This window comes from Onychomys torridus, chromosome 4 (assembly GCF_903995425.1).
Source record: "Onychomys torridus chromosome 4, mOncTor1.1, whole genome shotgun sequence".
Lineage (NCBI taxonomy): Eukaryota > Metazoa > Chordata > Mammalia > Rodentia > Cricetidae > Onychomys > Onychomys torridus.
The window spans coordinates 30,609,156-30,631,636 of record NC_050446.1 but is presented as its reverse complement, the minus strand read 5'-3'; the positions used below and the strand labels follow the sequence as shown (position 1 = coordinate 30,631,636).

The 22,481-nt window shown below is 43.3% G+C and overlaps 1 protein-coding gene across 11 annotated transcripts in view; it reads right to left on the bottom strand.

Annotated features, from left to right (window-relative positions):
- The window catches only part of Fmnl2 (formin like 2), a 287,932-nt gene that overhangs the window by 20,072 nt on the left and 245,379 nt on the right, over positions 1–22,481 (bottom strand). For 6 of the 11 annotated variants that reach the window (XM_036183681.1, XM_036183691.1, XM_036183687.1 and 3 more), the window contains 7 exons: positions 17,532–17,606; positions 13,138–13,248; positions 10,774–10,923; positions 8,358–8,459; positions 6,238–6,550; positions 5,427–5,633; positions 1,860–1,880 (listed from right to left, as the gene is read on the bottom strand). In XM_036183681.1, the coding sequence (XP_036039574.1) occupies positions 1,860–1,880; positions 5,427–5,633; positions 6,238–6,550; positions 8,358–8,459; positions 10,774–10,923; positions 13,138–13,248; positions 17,532–17,606 (979 nt within the window). The remainder of the gene's footprint in view (positions 1–1,859; positions 1,881–5,426; positions 5,634–6,237; positions 6,551–8,357; positions 8,460–10,773; positions 10,924–13,137; positions 13,249–17,531; positions 17,607–22,481) is intronic. The other 5 variants (XM_036183685.1, XM_036183692.1, XM_036183690.1 and 2 more) reach the window with 1 other exon arrangement.

The following is a 22,481-nucleotide window of genomic DNA, read 5'->3' as shown; positions in this document are numbered from 1 at the left end:
TATGTGACACTGGACTATTGGAAAAGCTGTCTAGGAGTCAGGGATTGAGTTTATTTGTTTTACTGGGGCTATGAGACTATTACTTTCTGTATTGGACAATATAGTTACAATATTGGACAATGTGATTATAGAACAGAGGGAAAATGCTGTCTTAAATTTTAACATCTTCAACTCTTGTTTACAAATAAGCCTTAAAGGACAGGCAGGGCCACAGAGAGGACTGCCTATCCCCCTAGGAATATCACAGCAAGAATAATGGTATCAGCCAGGAAAGCACACTCCTGTGGGTGACTGTGATAATGACATTACAATGGTTGCTGGGTCATTTCCCATAGACTAGGGACCATAAATGGCCTATGCCGGAGAACAGTGAAGAAGACAGAAGAGGTAGCAGAAACCATAGGCGCCTCAGGAAAGCCACAGTCCTCTTCTCCCCTTTTGAAAGATTTGTTTATGTATTTCATGTATATGGGTACTTTGTATGTACATCTGCACACCAGAAGAGGGCATCAGACAGTTGTGAGCTGACTTGTGGGTTATGGGAACTGAACTCAGGACCTTTGGAAGGTCAGTGAGTGCTCTTAACCACTGAACCATCTCTCCAGCGCCCACACCTTCTCTCCTTTTTAAAGAAGTCAGCTATCTTTATCTAGACACTGTCAATGAAAGGGTTAAATGTACTGAATCAGAGAAGATGGGATCTAATATTTACAGGCTAAAGAGGATACAAATACCTCTCATTTTTGAGAAAGCAAGCTTAAAAGGATAACCACCTATAAATTCTATATATTAATTATACATCATAAACAAGGGTTTCTAAACCACTTAGACATATATATATATATATATATATATGTACATCACGCTGTTCTGGGCCCCCCACCTGCCAGTGTGAGCCTCACTATTCACCATTATTAGCAGGAAAGGGGAGAGAAAGTCAATGCTTCAGGACAGAACAAAACAAAGGTGACCAGGACCTGAGCTTTTATCTGGCAGCCTACCTGCCTCCATTGATATTTACTGAAAAGGGAGACAGACAGTGCCTCTCATTCCTCCAGAGTTACAAAGGCCACAGAAAGAGAAGGAATGTCATCAGGTAAGTCCACACAGAAGCATGCAGCAACACAGAGACACAGCTTTTGCCAAAACAGGCTTTCTATCAACAGACGGGGCATCCTCACCCCCATTATCAACAGGGTTAGATTCCTGGTCATACCTTTTGTCTACACTACCCAGGAGAACCAATGTCCTCTACAGACAAAGGCTTTCTCTAAACTGGCCCTTCATCCACCATGGGTGGGGGTTGGCAATTAGGGAAACAGATGTTGAGAGAGGTATCACTTCAACTCAAGTAAAGAAATTTTTCCTGAATTCACCTAGGCATAGGGTGTAGTAGACAGCAGGGGCCTACAGGTGACGAGGACATACACTGTGACCCCAGGACTCAAACTAAAGAAAGTGGCTTTAAATGGGTGGTTGTTCCAAACAGTGAGCCACAGGCAGCAGGGAGGGTCCTGGAAATGTACAGCCAATGGTTTTCCCTTATTCTCTTTATTTCCTTAGAGTCTAATCCTCTTAGAGTAGGGAGGTCTGATGCTAAGATAGAAACCTTCCTTCTCTCAAAGGGAAGGAATGGAACATGGCCTGGGACTCTAGGCCATGCCTAGAGGAGGATCTGCAGATTCCACTGAAACATGTGGGCAAAGCTGGAGTCACAGTCAGCCAACACCCAGACTGCCCTGAGATACAATGTCAAATGCAATGGCTCAAGGGAGGATGGAGTGCAGAGATGTCAAGGCACAGGGTGACCGACAGAACATACAGCAAACACTCAACACACTCAGGGAGGAGCAACCTACAGAAAAGCTTGATTGGCCCATCTTTTGTGGAAGCAGAAAGAACAGAAAATACAAAATATATATATATATATTAGATACGTTAGAGTCAAGTGGCCCAGCAGTTCTGACACACTTAGCACAGAATTTCATGCTTCATGGACACAGTTCAGCAGCACAAAGCCAAAAATCCATTCCCCTGCCTTTAAAGACTCACTTTGTGGTTTTGTTTATGTTTCTGTATTTCCCCCCCTCTCTGGGAGAAAGAAAAAAACAAAACAAAAAAATTTCATTGCAATGGTCCCAAGCAGCCATAATGAACTGCATATTCCACGGGCTGTAAAGAGTTCTTAGTAACAGAGAGTCAGACACAGCTGAACAGTGAGAGGACGCAAGCCTTTCAGAGAGCAAAGGCCACCAACTGCACAAGCAGCCTGGCGCCGGTGACCCACCTCGGGAGGGATCAGACTGTCACATTAGACCTGCAGATGTGTTGACACTTCAGGTAAAAATTTTACACACTACAATTTTCCTTACAAAACTCAAACAATGTTCTCAACTAGAGATGCTCTAGGAGGGCTTCCCCCAGATTCCTTCTGTGACCATGCCTGTCCAGGGCAGAGCTGGGCATCTGCCGCCCTGGACCGAAGAAGGACTGGACATACCAGCTCAGCACTGCCTCTTAGTTCTCCTGAGACACCCTGACTCTGTCAGGCCTCTGGACTCCAGAGAGAAAAAACATATGAGGAGAATATTTTACAAAATTAGCTTCAATCTCTATGCACACTGAAAGCCAAATTAAGGATAAATATTAAGGAGATTAGGGCCCTGCAGAAAATGCCTAATCCCAAGTTATAAGGACTTTGCAATCTTATAACACAAGATATATCTTGTAACCATTAACGGACATTTAATGAGACCAAGAGGTTTCCTTCAATCTATAGAACTATAGAAGTCTACTTTGCTTAAGAGCAATGGAGACTTCTACCTAGGAGGAGTCTGAGAGCAGCCATTAGAAACTGAGCCAAGAGCTCTGCACCATAAATGTAAGACACTCCAGAGCCAATAAACTTTAAACATGAAGTCGTGGCAAAGGCCTAAGACAAAACCAAAGGGGGGGGGGGGGGCAGGGCACGGCCCTTTAGAAGAAAGCTGCGTCCGACTGCAGCCCCAGCCGCAGCTCACTTCCCTGCCACAATGTCTGAGTTCTGCTTTAGCTCATGGGAACGCAAGCGGAAGCTGAAGCACACGTTAGCTTCTGCAGTGCAGGAAGCAGCAGCTCCAGGTGAGGCACAGTAGACACATCTCACAGAGAATGCTCATCCAGGGCTACAAGGAAAGCTTAACCAGCAGCCCAGGTGAGGCACAGGACAACAGTGGCAGCCACATTCAGTCACCAAGAGCAGCCTGGTAACAGAGCAGACACCCAGAGACTGGGGTGAGGCTTGTCATTTATATTCACAATCCAACTGTTCCACGGTGACTCTCCTCCACCTCTCCTCTTCTGAAGAACTAAAATCTCTAGGGTAAGAATAAGCCACAAATTTACCATGAAATTGAAAAGGCATCTTATTTGTATCTTTAATAATTTTATAGATGTCAGTGGCAGTAGAATCACAGATCTGAGGTGGGCAAATATGCTTTAAGAAACTTACAGAAGGCTGAAAGGGTTGCAGTCACTTGGAAGAATTATCAGGGCACGGCAAAGGGGTGCAGATAAAGCTGCTGACAAACCCTAGGACGGGCTGAGAGGAAGAAGTCTTTATCCTAAAGATTGCCATTTTGACTTGGGTACTTCAGATACCATCTCAGCCTTGGAACTAGAGGCCAGCAGGGTAGCGGTGCATAGTAACTGAGAGAGTTCAAGAATGGGTGGAAGTGGACCCAGGATCACAGGGACAGCCACCTCAGAGCAGAGATGCCCAGGATCACAGGGACAGCCACCTCAGAGCAGAGGTGCCCACAATCACAGGGACAGCCATCCACCTCAGAGCAGAGATGCCCAGGATCACAGGGACAGCCACCTCAGAGCAGAGGTGCCCAGGATCACAGGGACAGCCACCTCAGAGCAGAGGTGCCCAGGATCACAGGGACAGCCACCTCAGAGCAGAGGTGCCCAGGATCACAGGGACAGCCACCTCAGAGCAGCACTACCTAGTGTCACATAGATAGCCACCTTAAAACACAGCTACCCAGAAACCCAAAGTGGCAACTACAGAGCACTGTTAGTGTATTGGTTCATTTTTTTTTGTCAACTTGGCACAAGAGTCATCTTGGAAGAATGAGCATCAACTGAGAAAATGTCTCCATTAGATTGACCTGTAGGCAAGATGTGGGGTGGTTAGTGATTAATGATTAATGTAAAGAGGGCCCAGCCCATTGTGAGCTGTGCCACCCCTAGGTCCTCATGTAAGAAAGCAGGTTGAGCAACACAAGGAACAAGCCAGGAAGCAGCATTTCTCTATGGCCTCTGCCTCAGTTCCTGCCTCCAGCTTCCTACCTTGACTTCCTGCTCTAATTTGCCTCTATAATAAACTGTAAGCTAAAGTAAACCCTTTCCTCCTCAAGTTGCATTGGTTATGGTGTTTATCACAGCAATAACCAAATGCAAGCAAAGACAGTTATACAGTCCACCCAAGAGGAGAGCTGCCCGGTATCACAAGGTGGCAACCTCAAAGCAGGTACTCAACAAGGAAAGCCACCTCAGAGGGGAGTTGCTTAGTGTCGCAGGGATAGCCACCTCCAAGCGAGTTACTCATTATTACTACAGAGAAAGCTACCCAGCATCAGAGGATGACTACTTCAAAGCAGTTCTCTGGATCACGGGGCAGCCAGCTCAGAGCAGAGATCCCCATAGCACAGGGCAGCAACCTCAGCACAATGCTGCCCACTATCATAGGAACAACGACCTCAGAACAACTCCAAACTCTAGGTGACACTCTAACTGAAATGGCTCAGTGTTAAAGAGTAAAATTTCACCTCCAGGGGTCAAAAACAGTAACTTGTTTTAGGGCTCTGGAGCAATTCTCTTCCCCCCTCACCTGTCTCCCTTCTTATTTCTGGTAAAGTAGGCATACCATTCTGTCCTGGTGAGCAGGAGGACATTGAATTACTTGGAAGCTTTTCAAATCCTAAAGACTCTGCTGTTAGTATCACTTCCCCTTGAAGCTTAAAACTAGCAAATTCTGACACCTACAAATGTTCAGAAGACATGCCTCAAGCCTGTATCAGGCATTTACTCCTAATGACATGTTCTCCTTTACATCTGACACTCCAAATACCTTAAAAAAGAAAAATACTCAATATTAGCATCTAACCTAGAGCTCTGGCCACTGTAGGTAAAGATGGTGGAAGGCTGGGTGACCAGGTCAGAACTCCTGCTAGGAAGAGTATGGGAAAGGCCACTCAGAGGACAGTGCCTCTCATGTATGACAGTGTCCCCTTCACCAGTTATATTAGCAGGAATGTCCTCCTACGGGATGTGTACAGATGAGGTAGATCTAACTGATGAAAGAACAGTTGGAGCTCTCCAGAGGGAGAGAAAGCAGGATTTCTCACACAAGTACCTCTGTTTTCATCCCGTGCTCTCACCTGCTAATCCTGAGTTGAAAACTACTGTGGGTGAAGAAGTCCCAGGCAGCGGGGGTGCAGAGGGAGGAGGGGGTGGTGGGAGAGGAGGAGCTGGCACAGCCTCAGCTGCAGGACCTGGGAGTGGAGGGGGTGGGGGTGGGGGAGGAGGGGGTGGAGGGGGTGGGGGAGGAGGGGGTGACATAGGTGGCGATGCTGGTCCGTTTGGCGCTAGAGAAAAGAACAAAACGTCATGTGCACATAAAGCATGAGGAAATTGGCCAGACGGCTCATCAGGTAATGCTAGGTAGAACCCGATGGGAACCCGCATAAAAGTGGGGTGAGGTCTGATACTACAAAGGTGGCCTCTCATCTCTACGTGCATACTGTGGCATACACCCACACATAGACATCGCTATACACAACAATAATAAGCAATTAAAATTTTAAAAGAAAATAAAGCATGTGAAAAAAGATCATTTAAATTGGTAAACATTTCCTTACAACAAACGGGGAAATAGTAAACATAAGTGACATTTAGATTCACAACTGTAAACTTTTGCTGTAACTTGGTGTATCTTCACTGTGTGTGTGAATATGTCCACTCGAGTGCAGAGCCTGCAGAGGCCAGAGGCAACAACAGATCCTCTGGAGCTGGAGTTACGGGTAGTTGTGAGCCACTGTATGTGGGTGCTGAGGCCAACTCGGCTGTCTAGAAGAGCGGTACATACTCTTAACCACTAAGCCGTTTTCCAGCTCCTCCAAATGTAGTGTTTCTTAAGGTAAGTAAAGGGACATACGGGTAAAACTCTACTCTCCCCACAGACCATCTCACCTGCTCCAGGCATGTCTGATGATGGAGGGGGTGGAGGAGGAGGAGGGAGTGAGGGTCCTGAGGAGGTGGCCCCTGTAACTGGTCCTCCATAGTTACCCACTGCTAGTTCTGACCCCATGGGCAATGTGCCAGAGGCCACAACTGGCAGTATGGCAATGTCCCCATCTCCTTTCTTCTGAATTTTAATGGTCCCTTGTTTCTCCAGTTCATGAATCTTTTTTTCCAGGGTAGACTGTCTTTGAATGGCTTCTTCCTTTTCTTTGACCATTTTCCTTAATGTGTGAACTTGGGTATTTGCATCTTTGTAGATTTCCTGCAAAGAAAAGAGGTCATGGTCAGGATATTGACTTCACAGGACATTCCCAGTTATACCTGCTCGGCATGCCAACTGAGGAGAACAGGTACAGAGACAGCATGCATACACTCTGGCATCTGGGGAAATCTCTGGAATTTAGCCAGAACATATGGAATCCCAGTAATTACCAATTGAACTAATAACACATGCAATGTATTCTAGCATTTGCTGTTGTTACTGAAGACCTTTCCATTTCATAAATGGAGTTAACTCCATTTTCTCCATAGGCAGAAAAACACAGAGCAGAGATGACTTTATCCCCCAAATTGGATTTGGAACATCCTATGGGTATCCTGGTGGTTCATCATGCTTTCTCTCACTAATTATGAAATTTATTTGTAACTACTAGACACACATTAACTAACAAGAGACAGAGGGCCCTAAGTCAGACTTTAACAGAAATCAGACTAGGATTAAAGCCTCTGCAAAGGCTGGATGTGGTGGCACACACCTTTAATCCCAGCATGGTGGAGGCAGAGGCAGGCAGATCTCTGTGAGTTTGAGGCCAGCCTGGTCTGTGCAGTTTTTCAGGCCAGCCAGGGCTATATAGTGATACCTGTTCCCAAGATAATATAGACTAAATAAGCAAACAAACAACTCTGCAATGCCTGTGGTGACCTATTCATGAGTGACCAGTAGCTGGGGCACAGCTGGTTTTCTCTGGCCCTTAGAAAAGCTCCTTGACTGAGCTCAGGACAGTGACTGCTGGAATATTTTTCCTTTGGTGATACATTTAACAAAACAGCCCAAAGCTTCCTACCACTAATTACTATCTTTCTCAAGTTTAGAGTATAAACCAAAGTTAACATTCTATTCAAAGGCTGGCCTGGCTATTTCTATTCAAAGTCCATGGGTATTCTGGGTGAGTGCCTTTGTGGAACTCAACTTTCTTGCTGGGCCTTGCATGTGTTATCTCTCACCACAGACCTCCAACAGACATGAAGGCATTCTTCACACCCTGTCTATCATTAATAATTTAAGTGCCTGAACTTGAATAAAGCCCATATGCCACAACTTTGTCTTGATGGCGTGCCAGAAAATAAGTATGCAAAGCCAACTGTAGGGCATGCTGGAATACCAAACAGCACACACAGCCATGCTAACCATCACATACAATGTGCCATCATCACATTAACCACGGTGTGAAGGAAGCCATGTGCCTGAAAGCCCTCCATGAGTGCTGGTTTTATTTTCTATGCAGTTGCAAACACATGGATGGTACCCCATAAATGCCCAACACTTAGAGTGAATTGATAGTAAGGCAAGTCAAACAGCTAGGATTATCTGGTGATACGATGCACTGGATTCAGGGTTTGGTAAATACCTTTGGGTCTACCCTGTGCAGTGAACTGTTTCCATACAACCACCAAATCCGGTTTTAGGTAAAAGCAAAGGAAATAAATACAATGAAGTCCAAGTCCTAATAAAAGTAAATAAGTGGTGAGAAATAAATACATGCTTTGTTTTGGTTTGCAACCACATGGAGGATCCACAGAATCAACTCAGCCTCCCCAAGATGGGAAAACATTGCTGCTCCCAAAATTTGTAATGAGGAAATACTGAAGCTGGAGTTTTTGATTTTGTACACATGTGTGCACATACCTTATGTGTACTTTTGAGTATCACCATTGAGATGGCTGCAATAAGTATACTGCATCCACGCATTCTTCTAAAATGAACCTGCTCCACACTGGACCAGCCTACAGCTGGAGCACACTGAATTCTCTGCCATGCTTATCTGGGGAACTGCTGCCAGCACACTTACCCGGACAACATCCAGTTCCTTATTCCTCTGCATGAGCTGCTTTTCCAGTTCCACGATCTTGGACATGGCTTCATTCTCCGTGTCCTGCAGCTTTTCAGACAGCTGAGAAATTGTGACAAAGGAACAGTGTCACAACACACATCATTCTGACCAGGTCCTTGGGGCCTCAGAAGTATATGTCCCAGACAAACAGGGGCCCACTTGAGTCTTGCACATATTCTACAAGTCACTTTCTGGGAGCATTAATTTCTATGGTTCTGAAGACATATTTGTTTCTATCAAAATAACTCATATGTAGCCTCCTTAAAACCCATACAACATCCTCTCTGTGTTTGAACATGCACAGCCATGTCTCCCTCCGTGTCGTGGGGCTAACAAAAGTAGAAAAAAATGAAGATGAGCGCAGTGTGGAGGGCCACTTTCCCACCCACAAAAAGGACCATCATGCAAAAGCTGCTGTTGAATGTTGATCCAGAGAACACGGCTGTGTCATTTTAGTGAGCTAAATAAAGTACTATGGCTAGCTTTAACCCAAACTACCCTAATAATGGCAGTTACTTCTATAAAGCCCAGTACAGAATGGCTCCACAATGCTGGCTGGGGAGGGAACAGGGGAGGAAAGAAGCCATGTGCTAAGTAGTTCCTTGTCACAGAAAGTTCTACAATCAAGCAACTTCTGATTTCCCACTGGACATAATCCCAGGCAATGGCAACCATGGAGGCAAAGCAGGAGAGTGGACAGAGACAATTTTTTCTTTTCTTTCTTTCTTTTTTTTTTTTTTTTAGCTTTTTGAGACAGGGTTCCGCTGTGTAGCTTTGGTACCTGTCCTGGATCTTGCTCTGTAGATCAGGCTGGCCTCTAACTCACAGAGATCTACCTGGCCCTGCCTCCCAGTGCTGGGATTAAAGACATGCACCACCACCACCGGGCAAAAAATAAAAAATAAATCATTTAAAGGAAATAATTGGACCTGTAAATTCTCTTACTAGGCAGATACAAACCATGTCAACATAGTTATAAAAGTGAGGAATTTAGGTTTACAAACTTGTGTTAACTATAAGCCATGGGGAGACCAGTTTCACAGTCATGGTAAAGGATAAAATAAACACATGCAATAATCTAAAATAAAGTGTGGTGGGAAATAAAAGCATTCTTCAGAGAGAAAAAGTGTGTGTGTGTGTGTGTGTGTGTGTGTGTGTGTGTGTGTGTGTGTGTGTTTTCTTTTGGTTTTTCAAGACAGGGTTTCTCTATGTAGTCTTGGCTGTCCTGGAACTTGCTCTGTCGACCAGGCTAGCTTCAAAGTCACAGAGATCCACCTGTCTTTGCCTTCCAAATGCTGGGATTAAATGATTGTTCCACCACCACCCAGTGAAAAATAATATTCTTACAAATAGAAACAGTTCACTTCATAGTAAAGAAAAATTCCAATCAAACCATGACAGGAGGGTTGGGGATTTAGCTCAGTGGTAGAGTGCTTGCCTAGCAAGTGCAAGGCCCTGAGTTCAATCCTCAGCTCAAAAAAAAAAAAAAAAAAAAAAAATCATGACAAGAATTTTGTTTTCAAGAGCTCACTTCCTCACATGAGGCCCGAGGTACACTATTGGGCAGGGGAACAAGAATTTAGCCTTCATAATACTTGGGTTTTTGAGAAATACTGATCTCTATTTATTCTTCAATATTAAATATGTTAACATCTCAAAGCTTTTGGGTTCATATTAACTTGTTTGTGGTTAATAAATTTCCCTTCAAGAAAATCAGGACCCTGTCTTGTTGTGCAGTTGACATCATCCCAAGAGGGCTTGCTTCTTCAAAGACGACCACAGTTGACAAAGTCCAGTGACTTCCTGTAAAATGTCTACCTACAGCTGAAATGAGCCTGGTTAGACGCTGAGGGATTGCTAAGGAAGGAACATGGAGATGTGCAGCAGAGACAGGAGGCAGTCCTAACCCCTAGGCTTTGATGGCACTTTGAGAAAGTGAATCATCTTGAGACTCAAAGATCAGGCCACACCCCTCTCCTCATCTCCCTTTAACCCTTATACTGCCAACCATCCTGCTCCTCTGTGTGGCCAACTACAATTGCCAGAACATGTGACTTGGGAGAATTGGAACAGGAAAACAAAGCAAGGGTTTCTCCTATAAGAAACATACCTTCCAGGGTTGGGGTTTGGCTCAGTGGTAGAGCGCTTGCCTAGCAAGCGCAAGGCCCTGGGTTCAATCCTCAGCTCCACATACAAACAAACAAAAAACAAACAAACAAACAAAAACCAGAAACATACTTTCCTTCTTTAAAAGACCCAGAGGGAATCTGAAGGCTCTCCAGCCCGGAAGCTGCTCATCCCTACACTCCATTCCTACCACAGTTAGCACTAGCTCCTCCTGGCCCGGGGGCACTTTCCTCTGAGATGCACGTACATGAGAGATGTTTTCTTCCAGTTCCTCCACCCGCTCCAAGGCTGCATTCTTGGTTTCTGCATCTTCCAGCAGGGCTCCCACGTCAAACACATTGTCTAGGTAAGCCTGAATCTGTACCTGCAGCTTGTCACTCTCTGTGTGTTTCAGCTTCTAAACACCAAAATTCCAAAGAAGATGGTATTAATTTATCTGTGGACACAGAATGTCATACCCAACCCTCTACTCATTCTGATCCACCAGAGTTTAACACATCATCCTGAAGAGAATTACAGTATATCCCTATGAAGAAGGTATGACCACACTATTTCCCAGACAAGCACACACATACATACATGTTATATATACACCTATAAAGTCTCTCAAATGCTTCCTACTCTAGCCTAAAACATTTTTTTTTTGAGCTGAGGATCGAACCCAGGGCCTTGTGCTTGCTAGGCAAGCGCTCTACCACTGAGCTAAATCCCCAACCCCTAAAACATTTTTATTCAGGTAAAATCCAGACCATGGAAACATCAGAGGAGGATTTGAAATGGAATAGCCACACGCCCTGTGAAAATGAAGGGTGTCTATGGAGAAGACTGCAGTGGGGAACATCTTACCAGGACGGTGACTGGAGGCTGGGGGCAGAGTACAGTTAGCCAGGAGCTACCAGTTGTGTTCCCCCTTGATTTTCGGTTATTTTAGTACCCACTGCTAGAACTCACCCACAGGATTCCCTTCCTAAGACAGTGCCTGCATGAACTGCTCAGGGCTCTGCAAAGCATGAGTCAGAAAGCATCTTCCAGTTCACTAGATCCCAGACCAAGGATCCTGAAGCAACTCAGCTAGCTATTTCTCCAGTACACTAGAGGCTCGAGAAATCAGAGAATCTTCCCTGGAACCACACACTCGACTTTCTCTGGCAAACTATGGGGCGAGAATAATATCTGACACATAGATGATGCCAATAAGTTAACAAACATCAGTGACCACTTGCAAAGAAGGCTGCCTTTGTAAACAAATAAAATATCTATATATTAGATGCCTATAAGATTGCTCTTCTAATGGTCTCTATCCATCAGGGTCCAGCGCCAACATAACACAGTTACAGAAGTACAGGGTTGAGAGGTTGGTATTTTTAAGAGAAATTCCAGATTACATAATCTCTTAAGAAAAATAATTTTTCTCTTAGGTTTAAATTGAAAACTTATAGTTTAACTTGTTTTAAAGAGAGTACATTCCATCTTAGTTCAAAAGTCAGACATGAAAAAAGAAATATGAATCTAGCGCGAGGAAACAGCGAGCCACAGAGGAGCAGCAGCCACCCTCGACTTTCCCAAGGTTCACAGTAAACAATGGAATGCACCAATGTCATTAGCCGCCATGACAATGTAGAGCCCAGAGCAAAACCTCACAAAACTGAACCTGCAACACTGACAGGAACTCACATTCGATTTTTGTTCAAATCCTGCAACTTGTACAGCATGGGACAGAAAAGGATAAACTTTAATCTCAAAGCATGCCAGGGCTGGGGAAAGGGTCAATATATTCTGCCCTCCAATAAAGTGGGTGCAAGGTGTGTGGTTCCCTGGATTCACGCCTAACAAAGATGAGCAGCTGAACTGTGGACACAGCAAAGGGAAGGTGTTCCATCATTTCCATACACGAGTGGTCTTCCAAATTCAACTGAACCATTCACTTGGGACAGGGAAAACAACAGCTTCCTGACAGAGAGGGGCACATCTAGTGGACACAAGGGTACTGGAGTACATCTCTGAATACCAAATACACTTTCTGTTTCTTTATTGAAGAACTCCAGGGAACTGGCTGGGCACTTCTGTGAGGTAGCTAGAAACAGAAACTAAACTCCTTTCTCTCAAGAAGTGAAAGCGTGTGTTCTACAGCAACAAACACTTCAAGCAGAATTAGCAGCTTCAGGAGGAAGTCTCCAGTGTCCACGTCCTCATTAGGTTTTTATGCTCTACGCATTAACTCATTCTACAACAATCTTGGCTTGATCTTGCCTGCTTGGATAGAGTCCCAAGAGTGCCCCAAAATCAATTTTTTTCTCCAGTTTTGATGAAGGATGCAATGAGAGCTGACCCAGACAGAGCTCGAAGTAAAGTTGCAACAATACTCCCAGAGGTTGTCTGACTCCAGTACTAAGAGGCTGCAGGCAATGGACCCACAGATGTCCCAGGAATTCTGTAAATAATCCAGCTTTGCTGGCAAGCTGCATCATTCAAATTGGCTCCATTTAACTAGCATGGCAATTATTAACCACATAATGCTTTAGACATTCTTTAGTTACTATGGAAATAAACCTCTGAGAATAGGCAGTAAATCCACTCTTCCAACGACACCAAAAAAGATAGGTATACTCACGTCCAAGTACTCATCCAGGCCTAATTTGGTAAATTCATATTGGAGGTGAACCCTGAAGTTCATGTCCTCTACCGAATGGACTACAATATTAATAAACTGCATAGAAGCCACCTGAAATGAGATTTCCAAGGGGTTAAACAGCCTCCATGTTCTTTCTCCCAACTTAAGCATGTCCAGAACACACACTTCATTTCACATGTCTCAGTTTACACCAATTCCTTTTTCTTTAACGTCAGTAAATCTTCAAAAAAAATTGTAATTTTTAGTTACAGAAATCAAAGAGGCACCCAACAAGACACTACTTCACAGTCACTTAGAATGGCTATAATTTTTTAAATGTATATGATATTGGCAAAGATGTGGAAAAAAACCAACCCTCACCCCATGCTAGTGAGAATGTAAAATGATGCAGCCACTTTGAAAACACGAGTGACTAAGTGTGTGCCATATGGCTTAACAATTCAACTATCTAAGAGAAATAAATTTGTTCACATAAAAAATTATAGACAAATATTCATAATACCATCTCTACCAACCAACTATGGAAAAACACAATGCCCATCACTTGATGAATAAACAAAAGCAAGTATAATCATATGATGGAATATTCTGTGACAAATAGAATGACGTACTGATACATGTTACAACATGGATGAACTTGGGAATGTCGTGGTAAATGAAAAAGTGCCAGGGGAAAAGGACCACCCACTGTATAATTTCACCCATATCAAATGTGCAGAGCACCCAAACTATAGAGAGAAAAAGTAGATTAGCAGATACTTAAGGTTGAAGCGTAGAGCACGTGGGAAATGATTTTTAATGCCACAGGGACTCTTAAAGGGATGAATATGGTTATAATTGGACTGTGAATGGTTAACACACCAAATCATAAACTTCCCATGGGTGAAGTAGATGGTATGTTAATCTAATTTCAAGAAAGCTGTTCTTAAAAAATTATATAGGTATACAGAGCAAAGTATAAATTACTACAGAGATATAGATCATATAAAATATGAAACTTAATACAAAGAGTAACATTCAAACCATGTTGAACCTCACCACAAGGTAATTACTTCAGCAAATTCACTTTGAGCTGTGTCTTACCAAAGGCTAGTAACTAGTCCTATATACATCTTCTCATACAATTCCCACCTGCTAGATCATAAACATTTTGGTGGTAGTGCTTTCTCCCAAAGGCTGGCCTTAAGACCTGTCTCAGGAAAAAATTCATTCTCAGTTTAATAAATAAAAGAACAAATTCAACAGCCCCATACTGTTTTCAACACTGACGGTCTATTGCTGGGAACAATGCCCTACTCATGTTTGCCCTCTACAGCGTGATCCAGCAGAGGCTTGGGGAGAAGGGAAACGATCAGGGACCAGACTCACAAGCCTTTGGAGAATGACTTACAGCCGCCCTCAACCACCCGCTCCCTGGGAAGCAAACTCAGTCTCAGGCACATCAGGCAAGTCCTTGGCCTCTGAGCTTTATTCCCAGCCCTCCCCATTTCTTTTATCTTTTTGTTGTTGCTTTTATTGAACTTATTCTTTTTAAAATACGCTACTGAAATAGTTAATGTTAATATCCAACTTCACACATTCTAGAATCACCTGGGAAGAAAGTTTTTTGTTTTTGTTTGTTTGTTTTTTAAGATTTATTTATTTAAGTGTAGTGTTCTGCCTGCATGTATGCCTACAGACCAGAAGAGGGCACCAGGTCTCATCGTAGATGGTTGTGAGCCACTATATGGTTGCTGGGAATTGAACTCAAGAACTCTGGAACGGCAGCCAGTGACCTTATCCTCTGAGCCATCTTTCCAGCCCAGGAAGGTCTTAATGAAGGTCTATGTACATTGGGTCAGTCTGTGGGCATCTCTGTGGGGGATTGTCTTAATTAACTGATATGGAAAGATCTAGCCTACTGTAGGTGGTACCATTCCCTAGACAGTGGTCTTGAACTGTATATGAGTAGACATCAATGTGAAAACAAGCAAGCAAATAAGAAAGCAGGCATTCATCCCTTTTCCACGATTGATGTGATGTGATGTGATGTGATGTGATGTGATGTGATGTGATGTGGTGACTAGCTGGCTCAGGATACTCCTGTGGTGACTTCTCTACGATGATAGCTTGTGACCTGGAATTGCAAGTCAGATAAGCCACTTTCTTCCCTAGTTGCTTTCTATCAGGTCATTTCATCACAGCAACACTAGAACAGTTATATACTGGATAGCTTTGGAAGATGCAGAAATTCTCTTCGTGGAAAAGGGACCCTCCTGGAATTTTCTGAGAAAGCAGTTTAGGTTCTCTAGTTAGACAAACTTTAAAAAAAATTTTTTTTCAGCTTTTTTTTTTTTTCAGTTTTCACCTATTTAAACAAAAAAACCCACAGAAAAAAAGTCTCATACTATATTAAAGGAATTTATATCATTTAATATGGGGAATATATTGTTTGGGAAACTGGGAAATTCCATGGAAATCCCAAGAAAGTTTATCAAAAGCCTCATTTTCTGGAAAGAAATACTTAGACTGTTACATTTTTCCTTGTTGCTTTTGAAATCAAGTCTAAATGATCCAACGAGTTTCATGATAGCCTATGAGCCAAGTATAGTATACAAGAATGATAACTTGAATCCCACAGCACACTGCACACTGTGGCCTGTGAACCTGTACACAGGAGAAAGTAAAGTGACAGGCAATGGGTTCCAGTGTGTATGCAAATGGTACAAGTGTTTTAAGGGACTTAAGAAACCCAAATGACCAGGTCAGCAGATGAGTGAGGTGGGCAATGCACATCACAACAAACTGCAGAGAGGAGAATTCATGTTATGCCAACGTGGCAGGGGCTCCTTGGCTGCAGTAGCTAATAGCCAACAGGGAGGGCCTAAATATAGTCAATATAATTGGGTACTTTTAGTTTAAAAAAAGATCAGACTCCTATTTTCATGTACCATATCCAAAGATTTTCATGGAAGAAATGATTGTGTGACTAAGTACACGCGCCTTGCATAGGCTGGCCTCAGCCTTGGCTGTACCAGAGCAGGAAAACTCCTCTGGAGAAGCCATGGGCCAGAAGGTGGCAATGAGCCAGTCCCCAGGGACAGTCACACACCTATCAACAACTTCAGCATCACCCACTCTAACGTCCCCCCAAATCCTAAAACCAAGCCTTCAAAAGTCATTGTAAGTGACACTTGTTTTACCATTTAACATTTTTAAAAATAATTTTAAGGGCTGGAGAGATGGCTCAGTGGTTAAGAGTACTGACTGCTCTTCCAGAGGTCCTGAGTTCAATTCCCAGCAACCACATGGTAGCTCACAACCACTTGTAATGAGATCTGGTGCCCTCTTCTGGCCTGCAGGGACACATGCAGGCAGAATACTGTATACATAATAAATAAATAAATCTTTAAAAAAATAATAATAATAATTTTAAAAGCAAATATTACATCTAAAGGAACAGAAAAGCTCTATAAAGGATTTTACCTTCCTGATTTTAGAAGAAGATGAGGCTAACATGCACATAAATCTGAAGTCCAAGAAACTAGTTCTCACACGATAGAACTAAAGTGTGTCATGCGTGACAGTCACTGCCGTGATTCAAATGAAAATATGACTTAGTATCCAAAGCACAGGCTTTGCATGCAACAACGTTAGGATACCTAGTCTAGGGGCAAGTGATCCAGAGAAGGGACTCCTGGGTTCAGAAGTCTCCTAGGAAGACTGAACTAGGTCGAAGCCTGCAGGGGGGCTGCACTGGAAAGGAATGGCTCGGGACACCTTGGGAGAAGTTCTGTCTTGAGCACTGAACGAAGACTGAGGTGGAATTCAGAAGTGCTGAACCGCCCTGGGGTGTCTTCCTAAGGACTCCAGGGCTCCTGCAGAGCCACATGCTCCTGGTTGTGCTCCAGACAGAGCGGGAAGGAAGGCATAAAGAAGAGGAGCCATCAACACTGGGTCCACTCAAGCCAATGGTTCACTCAGTAGAGCCAAGCACTTTAGTCTCTGAGCATGTGGTCTAGAGAGGGCACCGACAATGGTCAAGAGCAAAAGGTCAAGGTTCCATCTAGCTTAGGACACTATGTAGCACTGAGGGCAACTCAGCTTGGTGGCTGTGGGCATTCACACCAGGTCCTGACTTCCTTTACCCAACTGCACGACTTCCCCTTTTGTCTGCTATAAATTATTAGCATTTCTGTCCTTTAATCAAATGAGTAAAACTTGAAAGAGCACCACAAAGGGAGCATGCAGACCAAGGAAAACATTCTATAGAAGACTACTGAGCTCATTTTCCTGTTCTCTGTAGTGTGTCACTTTGAGTGGGGCATGTGTTTTCTGGAAGAAAGTGCTGAAATTGAGTTTGCATTGTTGAATGCAGTACCAAGATAACTCACCATAAAATCTATGTTATTATCTTCATTTCTGAAATGTTCCATCAACTTCTCAAAGCGCTGCTTTTCTCCACAGACCTGAAAGACACATTGTTATCATGCATATGACATTACAAACATAAGCATTCCAAAACTAGCTACAGAAATTTGAGTACTAACAATTACTTTCAGAATATTTTTTTCTCTCCCCTTTATACTCTCCTTACATTTCTTCAAAGCTAGCTAGCTAGCAAATGGAGGCATGGAGCAGACCAGACATGGGTCCTTGGTTTCTTTTACAGATAGTCTGGATGTTACCACATGTGTTCTTTTTTGCTCTTCCCAAGGTTTTTAATGTGTATCCATAATAGAGTTCACAGTCAAAAACTAGCTATAGATTTCCTACATTACCAAAGAACGCTTCAGAAGAGATACTAAAAGATTTAAATAATTTGGTATTAAACTCCTTGTAAGGATAACTGACCATACTCTTATGTCTGTCTTGAATAATTTGAACACATGACACTGTTGCATAATTACAACACAGTGATTACAGTACAAAAAGAACTCTAGGAACAGGTCTTCTTCATCCATTAAAGGTGGATATGGAAATTTGCAGTGATTTATGAAGCGGCACCCTGCCAGCCTGAATCACACACATTTTAGCTCAAATTAATGTTTCCACTGAGCATGTGAATGAAATAGGTAACATACTCAAAACTCCAGGGCCCTAGGGTGCGGTGCATGCACACAAACATTAAAGACAGGTAGTAAAAACAGTCAAACGTTTATATCCAAATAATACCTCTCTGAAGACTCACTCACAAAATCAAGGATGAGTCTTAATTCTGACATTGTCTTTGGGTAGTTTTGTTGAAACCAAATCCTATACCTACTAGTTAACTCATTCTGCCTTCAGAGAGTATTTACTTGAAATATATATATATATATATATATATATATATATATATATATATATGCTAAATTAGGCTACACATGTTAATGAGCACATACCCTGATTTCATTTGTAATCCTAGGCTATCTAGACAAACCCTCAAGAATTCTCCTAAATTTGCATTTCATGGTGTAATGACGCAGCCATTTAATTCAGTCATGGTAAATCCTATGTGGACATATATACAACTGAGAATGAGAACTTCACGGAGATAGGAATGCCATCTGTTCACTTCTCTTACATCTTCAGCATCTAGAACAGTACTTAGTGTTATAAGGTCTCAATAGCTGTTTAATTGTACTGAATAGAAGATAATACAACAAATTTTTATCAACATACCCTTTACAAAGGGTAATGACAGACTCACTTCTGTTTGCCATCACATTTTACAAGAACAGAACCATCAGAGGGGCTGCAGACAAGAGTCGGAAGTGGATCTTTACAAGAGGCTGCTGGGCCAGCAGTGATTCTGGGGAAGTGCAGGTGAACAGCCTTCACCCTTTGAGGACCATCACATCTTAACAAGACTAAGATTTGCAACGCAGCAAATGGGAGTTTATAGGATTCGGATCACTACTCCCCATTTACTTGGAACTGCCTACCGTGGTTTGAAAGAAAATGGCCCCAAAGAGAACGGCACTATTAGGAGGTGTGGCCTTGTTGGAGGAAGTGTGTCACTATGGAGGTGGGCTTTGGGGTCTCATACATGTATAAGATAGCACCCAGTGTATGAGACCATTTCCTATTGCCTGTGCAAGATGTAGAACTCTCAGCTACCATGTACCATGGTAGAGAACTACCTCCCTGGCACCATGTCTGCCTGCACATCACCATGTCCCACCATGATGATAAGGGACTGAACCTCTGAACTGTAAGATGCCACCTCAGTTACGTTTCCTTTATAAGAACTGCCATGGTCATGGTGTCTCTTCACAGCAATAGAATCCCTAGCTAACACGCAGAAGAAAGCAGGCAAAAGTACCTTGGCCTAAATACTGCCATTTTGATTTCAGACTGCATTTTACCTTCAGGGTGAGATAAAAGTTCCAGTTCCCAAGCTCTAGGGGAGCTGAGAACTTTCCAATGGCTGACCAACCTCCTCCCTAAACCATTATGCATCTTTAATTCTCTAGAAACATTATGGCTGTTCCTAACAGCAGAAAGAACAAATAAATCTGATTGACTGGACTAAAAGGCTTGCATTGTATGTCAGTTGGTAATGATGGAACACACAAGGAAAGTCCCTAATCTTTGATTCCTGATTGGTGAAAGTTGTAACTATAACTTGGCAACAAATATGTGAATTTTGTGCTTATAAACTCTGCTTCTGCCCCTGATTGGGGCTGTCAGGAGAAACGAGGCTCCCGAGTCCTTGTCCTGCAGCCCTGATCGATCAGTGACCCACTTGTGTGGTAATTTATTAAAAATCTTTGGAAGCCCTAAGTATTGTCTCTCTCCTTGCTTGTGGTACATAATGCACTGGGTATAACAGCACTACCTTAAAAAGAGTTCGGAACATAGAGGAACACTGTGGCCTCACTGGAGAAAAGAGAAAAGTCTCCAATAGGGAATAATCTAAAGTAAATTATTATGTCTTTGACAAGCACTTGTCCCTGGAGAGTCTAATTCAACAGCTCCACTGGGGTGACAGCAGCAAGCATCATTTTCAAAGCCCATGGAGGCTGAGCAGGGGCTCCGTGGTTAAGAGCACTCACTGCTCCTACAGCAGAGTACCAGGCTTCCATTCCCAGCAACCACATGAAAACTCACAACCACGTGTAACTCCAGTCCGTGGGACCCAGGGCTCTCTTCTAGCCTTTGTGGATACTGCGCACACATGAGCATACTGACACAGCACATACATCAACAAGAACACTTTAAAAAAATATCATTAAAGGCACAATGGTTCCTTGTGATGCTCTGGATAGGCTGAGGACAGAGATCTAGGCACAGAAGGCCTGCCCTACATCCAGCTGGCCCCTCCAGAGAGTGTAGGTCAAGGTCCAGGAAACCAGTGGTGTGGAATACAGGCAGTACAGATGCTGCTCCCCCAAATGTGTCATCAGCATGTCTTCCCTGGCACGGTTGATGGAAATACCCCAGCCTTGCCATGGAAAGGGTTCTAATTACAACCTGCATATTCCAACAGAGTCCCCAACATTCCAAGTTTATTCTCAGGAGAATGCTTTGCTTAGCTCTTGTGTTGGGAAGATGGTAATAGCAGTAATGAAGCCATCTTAGATGGGAACAGCTCCCTGATCTCCTAAGAAATAGACAGTGATTCATGCTCTGTTGAGCATACAGGCATATAGTACATTAGAAGAAGCAGCAGCCACTGGGGCAGTGAAAAGATAATTCTAGAAGGGCAAAGCCTTTCAAATCAAAGAACGTTAAGAAGATGAAAAGGTGACTTGACAATCTGATTTCTTTCATTTATTAATGAGTGTGACACTCAGGTAAGATCCAATAGTCCTAGGAAACGTCAACAGAGAAGCAAACCAAGTCCCTACTGGACAGCCTGAGCACTCACTCCCACAGATCTCAAAGTGCTCAGATAGATATAATGCATTGAAGATAACACTTTACAGGGCTAGAGTGATGGCTCAGTGGTTAGGAGAGCTTGCTGCTCTTATAGAGGACCCAAGTTCTATTCAAGGACCAAGACTGGGTAGCTCACAAACACCTGTAACTCCAGCTCCAAGGAATCTCACCCCCTTTTATGATCTTCACAGGCATCCAAATGCATATATCTTCTTCCTTTCTTTATTTCTCTCTCTCTGTCCCCCACCCTCCCCCTCACACACACACACACACACACACACACACACACACACACACACTTTTTAAAGTCATAAAATATAGTTTGAAAGACAATACTTGAATCTCTCCAGAATTATGACAACAATTAAAAGCACAACTATTAACTACTGCAGGATTACACTTGGTGTCTAACACTTGACACATGTATACCAGTGAGCTGGCTAGTGTTCTGTCAACTTGAGACTAGCTAGAGTCATCGGGAAGAGGGAACCTCAAATGAGAAAGTACCTCCATTAGACTGCCTGTGGGGCATTTTCTTGATTAATAATTGTTGTGGGGTTCTTGGTCCATTAGTGGGTGGTGCTACCCATGGACAGGTAGTCTTGAGTTGTATGAGAAAGCAGGCTGAGCGACACAGTAAGTGGTGTTCCTCCATGACGTCTGCTTCAGTTTCTGGCTCCAGGTTCCTACCTAGAGATCTTGCCCTGACTTCCGCCACAGTGGGAGTGTGACCTGAGAGTACTAAACTGAATAAACCCTTTCCTCCCCAAGTTGTTTTCAGTCACGTTGTTTTATCACAACAATAAAAACCCTAAGACTACCAATATCTCCAACAGCCCTTCTAAAAGTGCAGGTTCTTGGGCTCGAAATCAAGACTTGACTGAGGCCCTGCACTGAAGAGACTAGCAGTCTGTGCCTTTGAAAGCATTCAAGAGATTCTGGGCCAGTTTTGGGGAACCAGTGGCTCATGTATTCATATACTGATTAAATCTCCAGCTCTCTTGACTGCCAGTTAGAGCTCAAATAGCTAAACCATCAATTCAATTCATTCAACTTGCATTTGACCAACACCAAGAAGGCAGAGCTACTGTCTCTGGGTATCATGGGGAACTGGGATCTATCCAAGGTACAAGGCATCTTTGCACTGTGGTAATGCACAAATAATCATGGACTCCATCTGGTTATTAGAGAGAATGGATTTTACATGGCAGAAGAAAGGACAAGTGGACAGCGATAAGACAAATTACACATGAGTAGTTAATGAAAAGAGATTCTTGTGGTCAGTGTTCTATTGCTGTGAAGAGACACCATGACCAACTCAACTCCTATAAAAGCATTCAATTGGGGGCTTGCTTACAGCTTCATTTAGTTCATTATCATCATGGTGGGGAACATGGCAGCAGGTATCAGGCAGGCAGACACTGGAACAGTAGCTGAGAGCTACATCCTGATCCACAGACAGAGAAAGTGAGACTCTG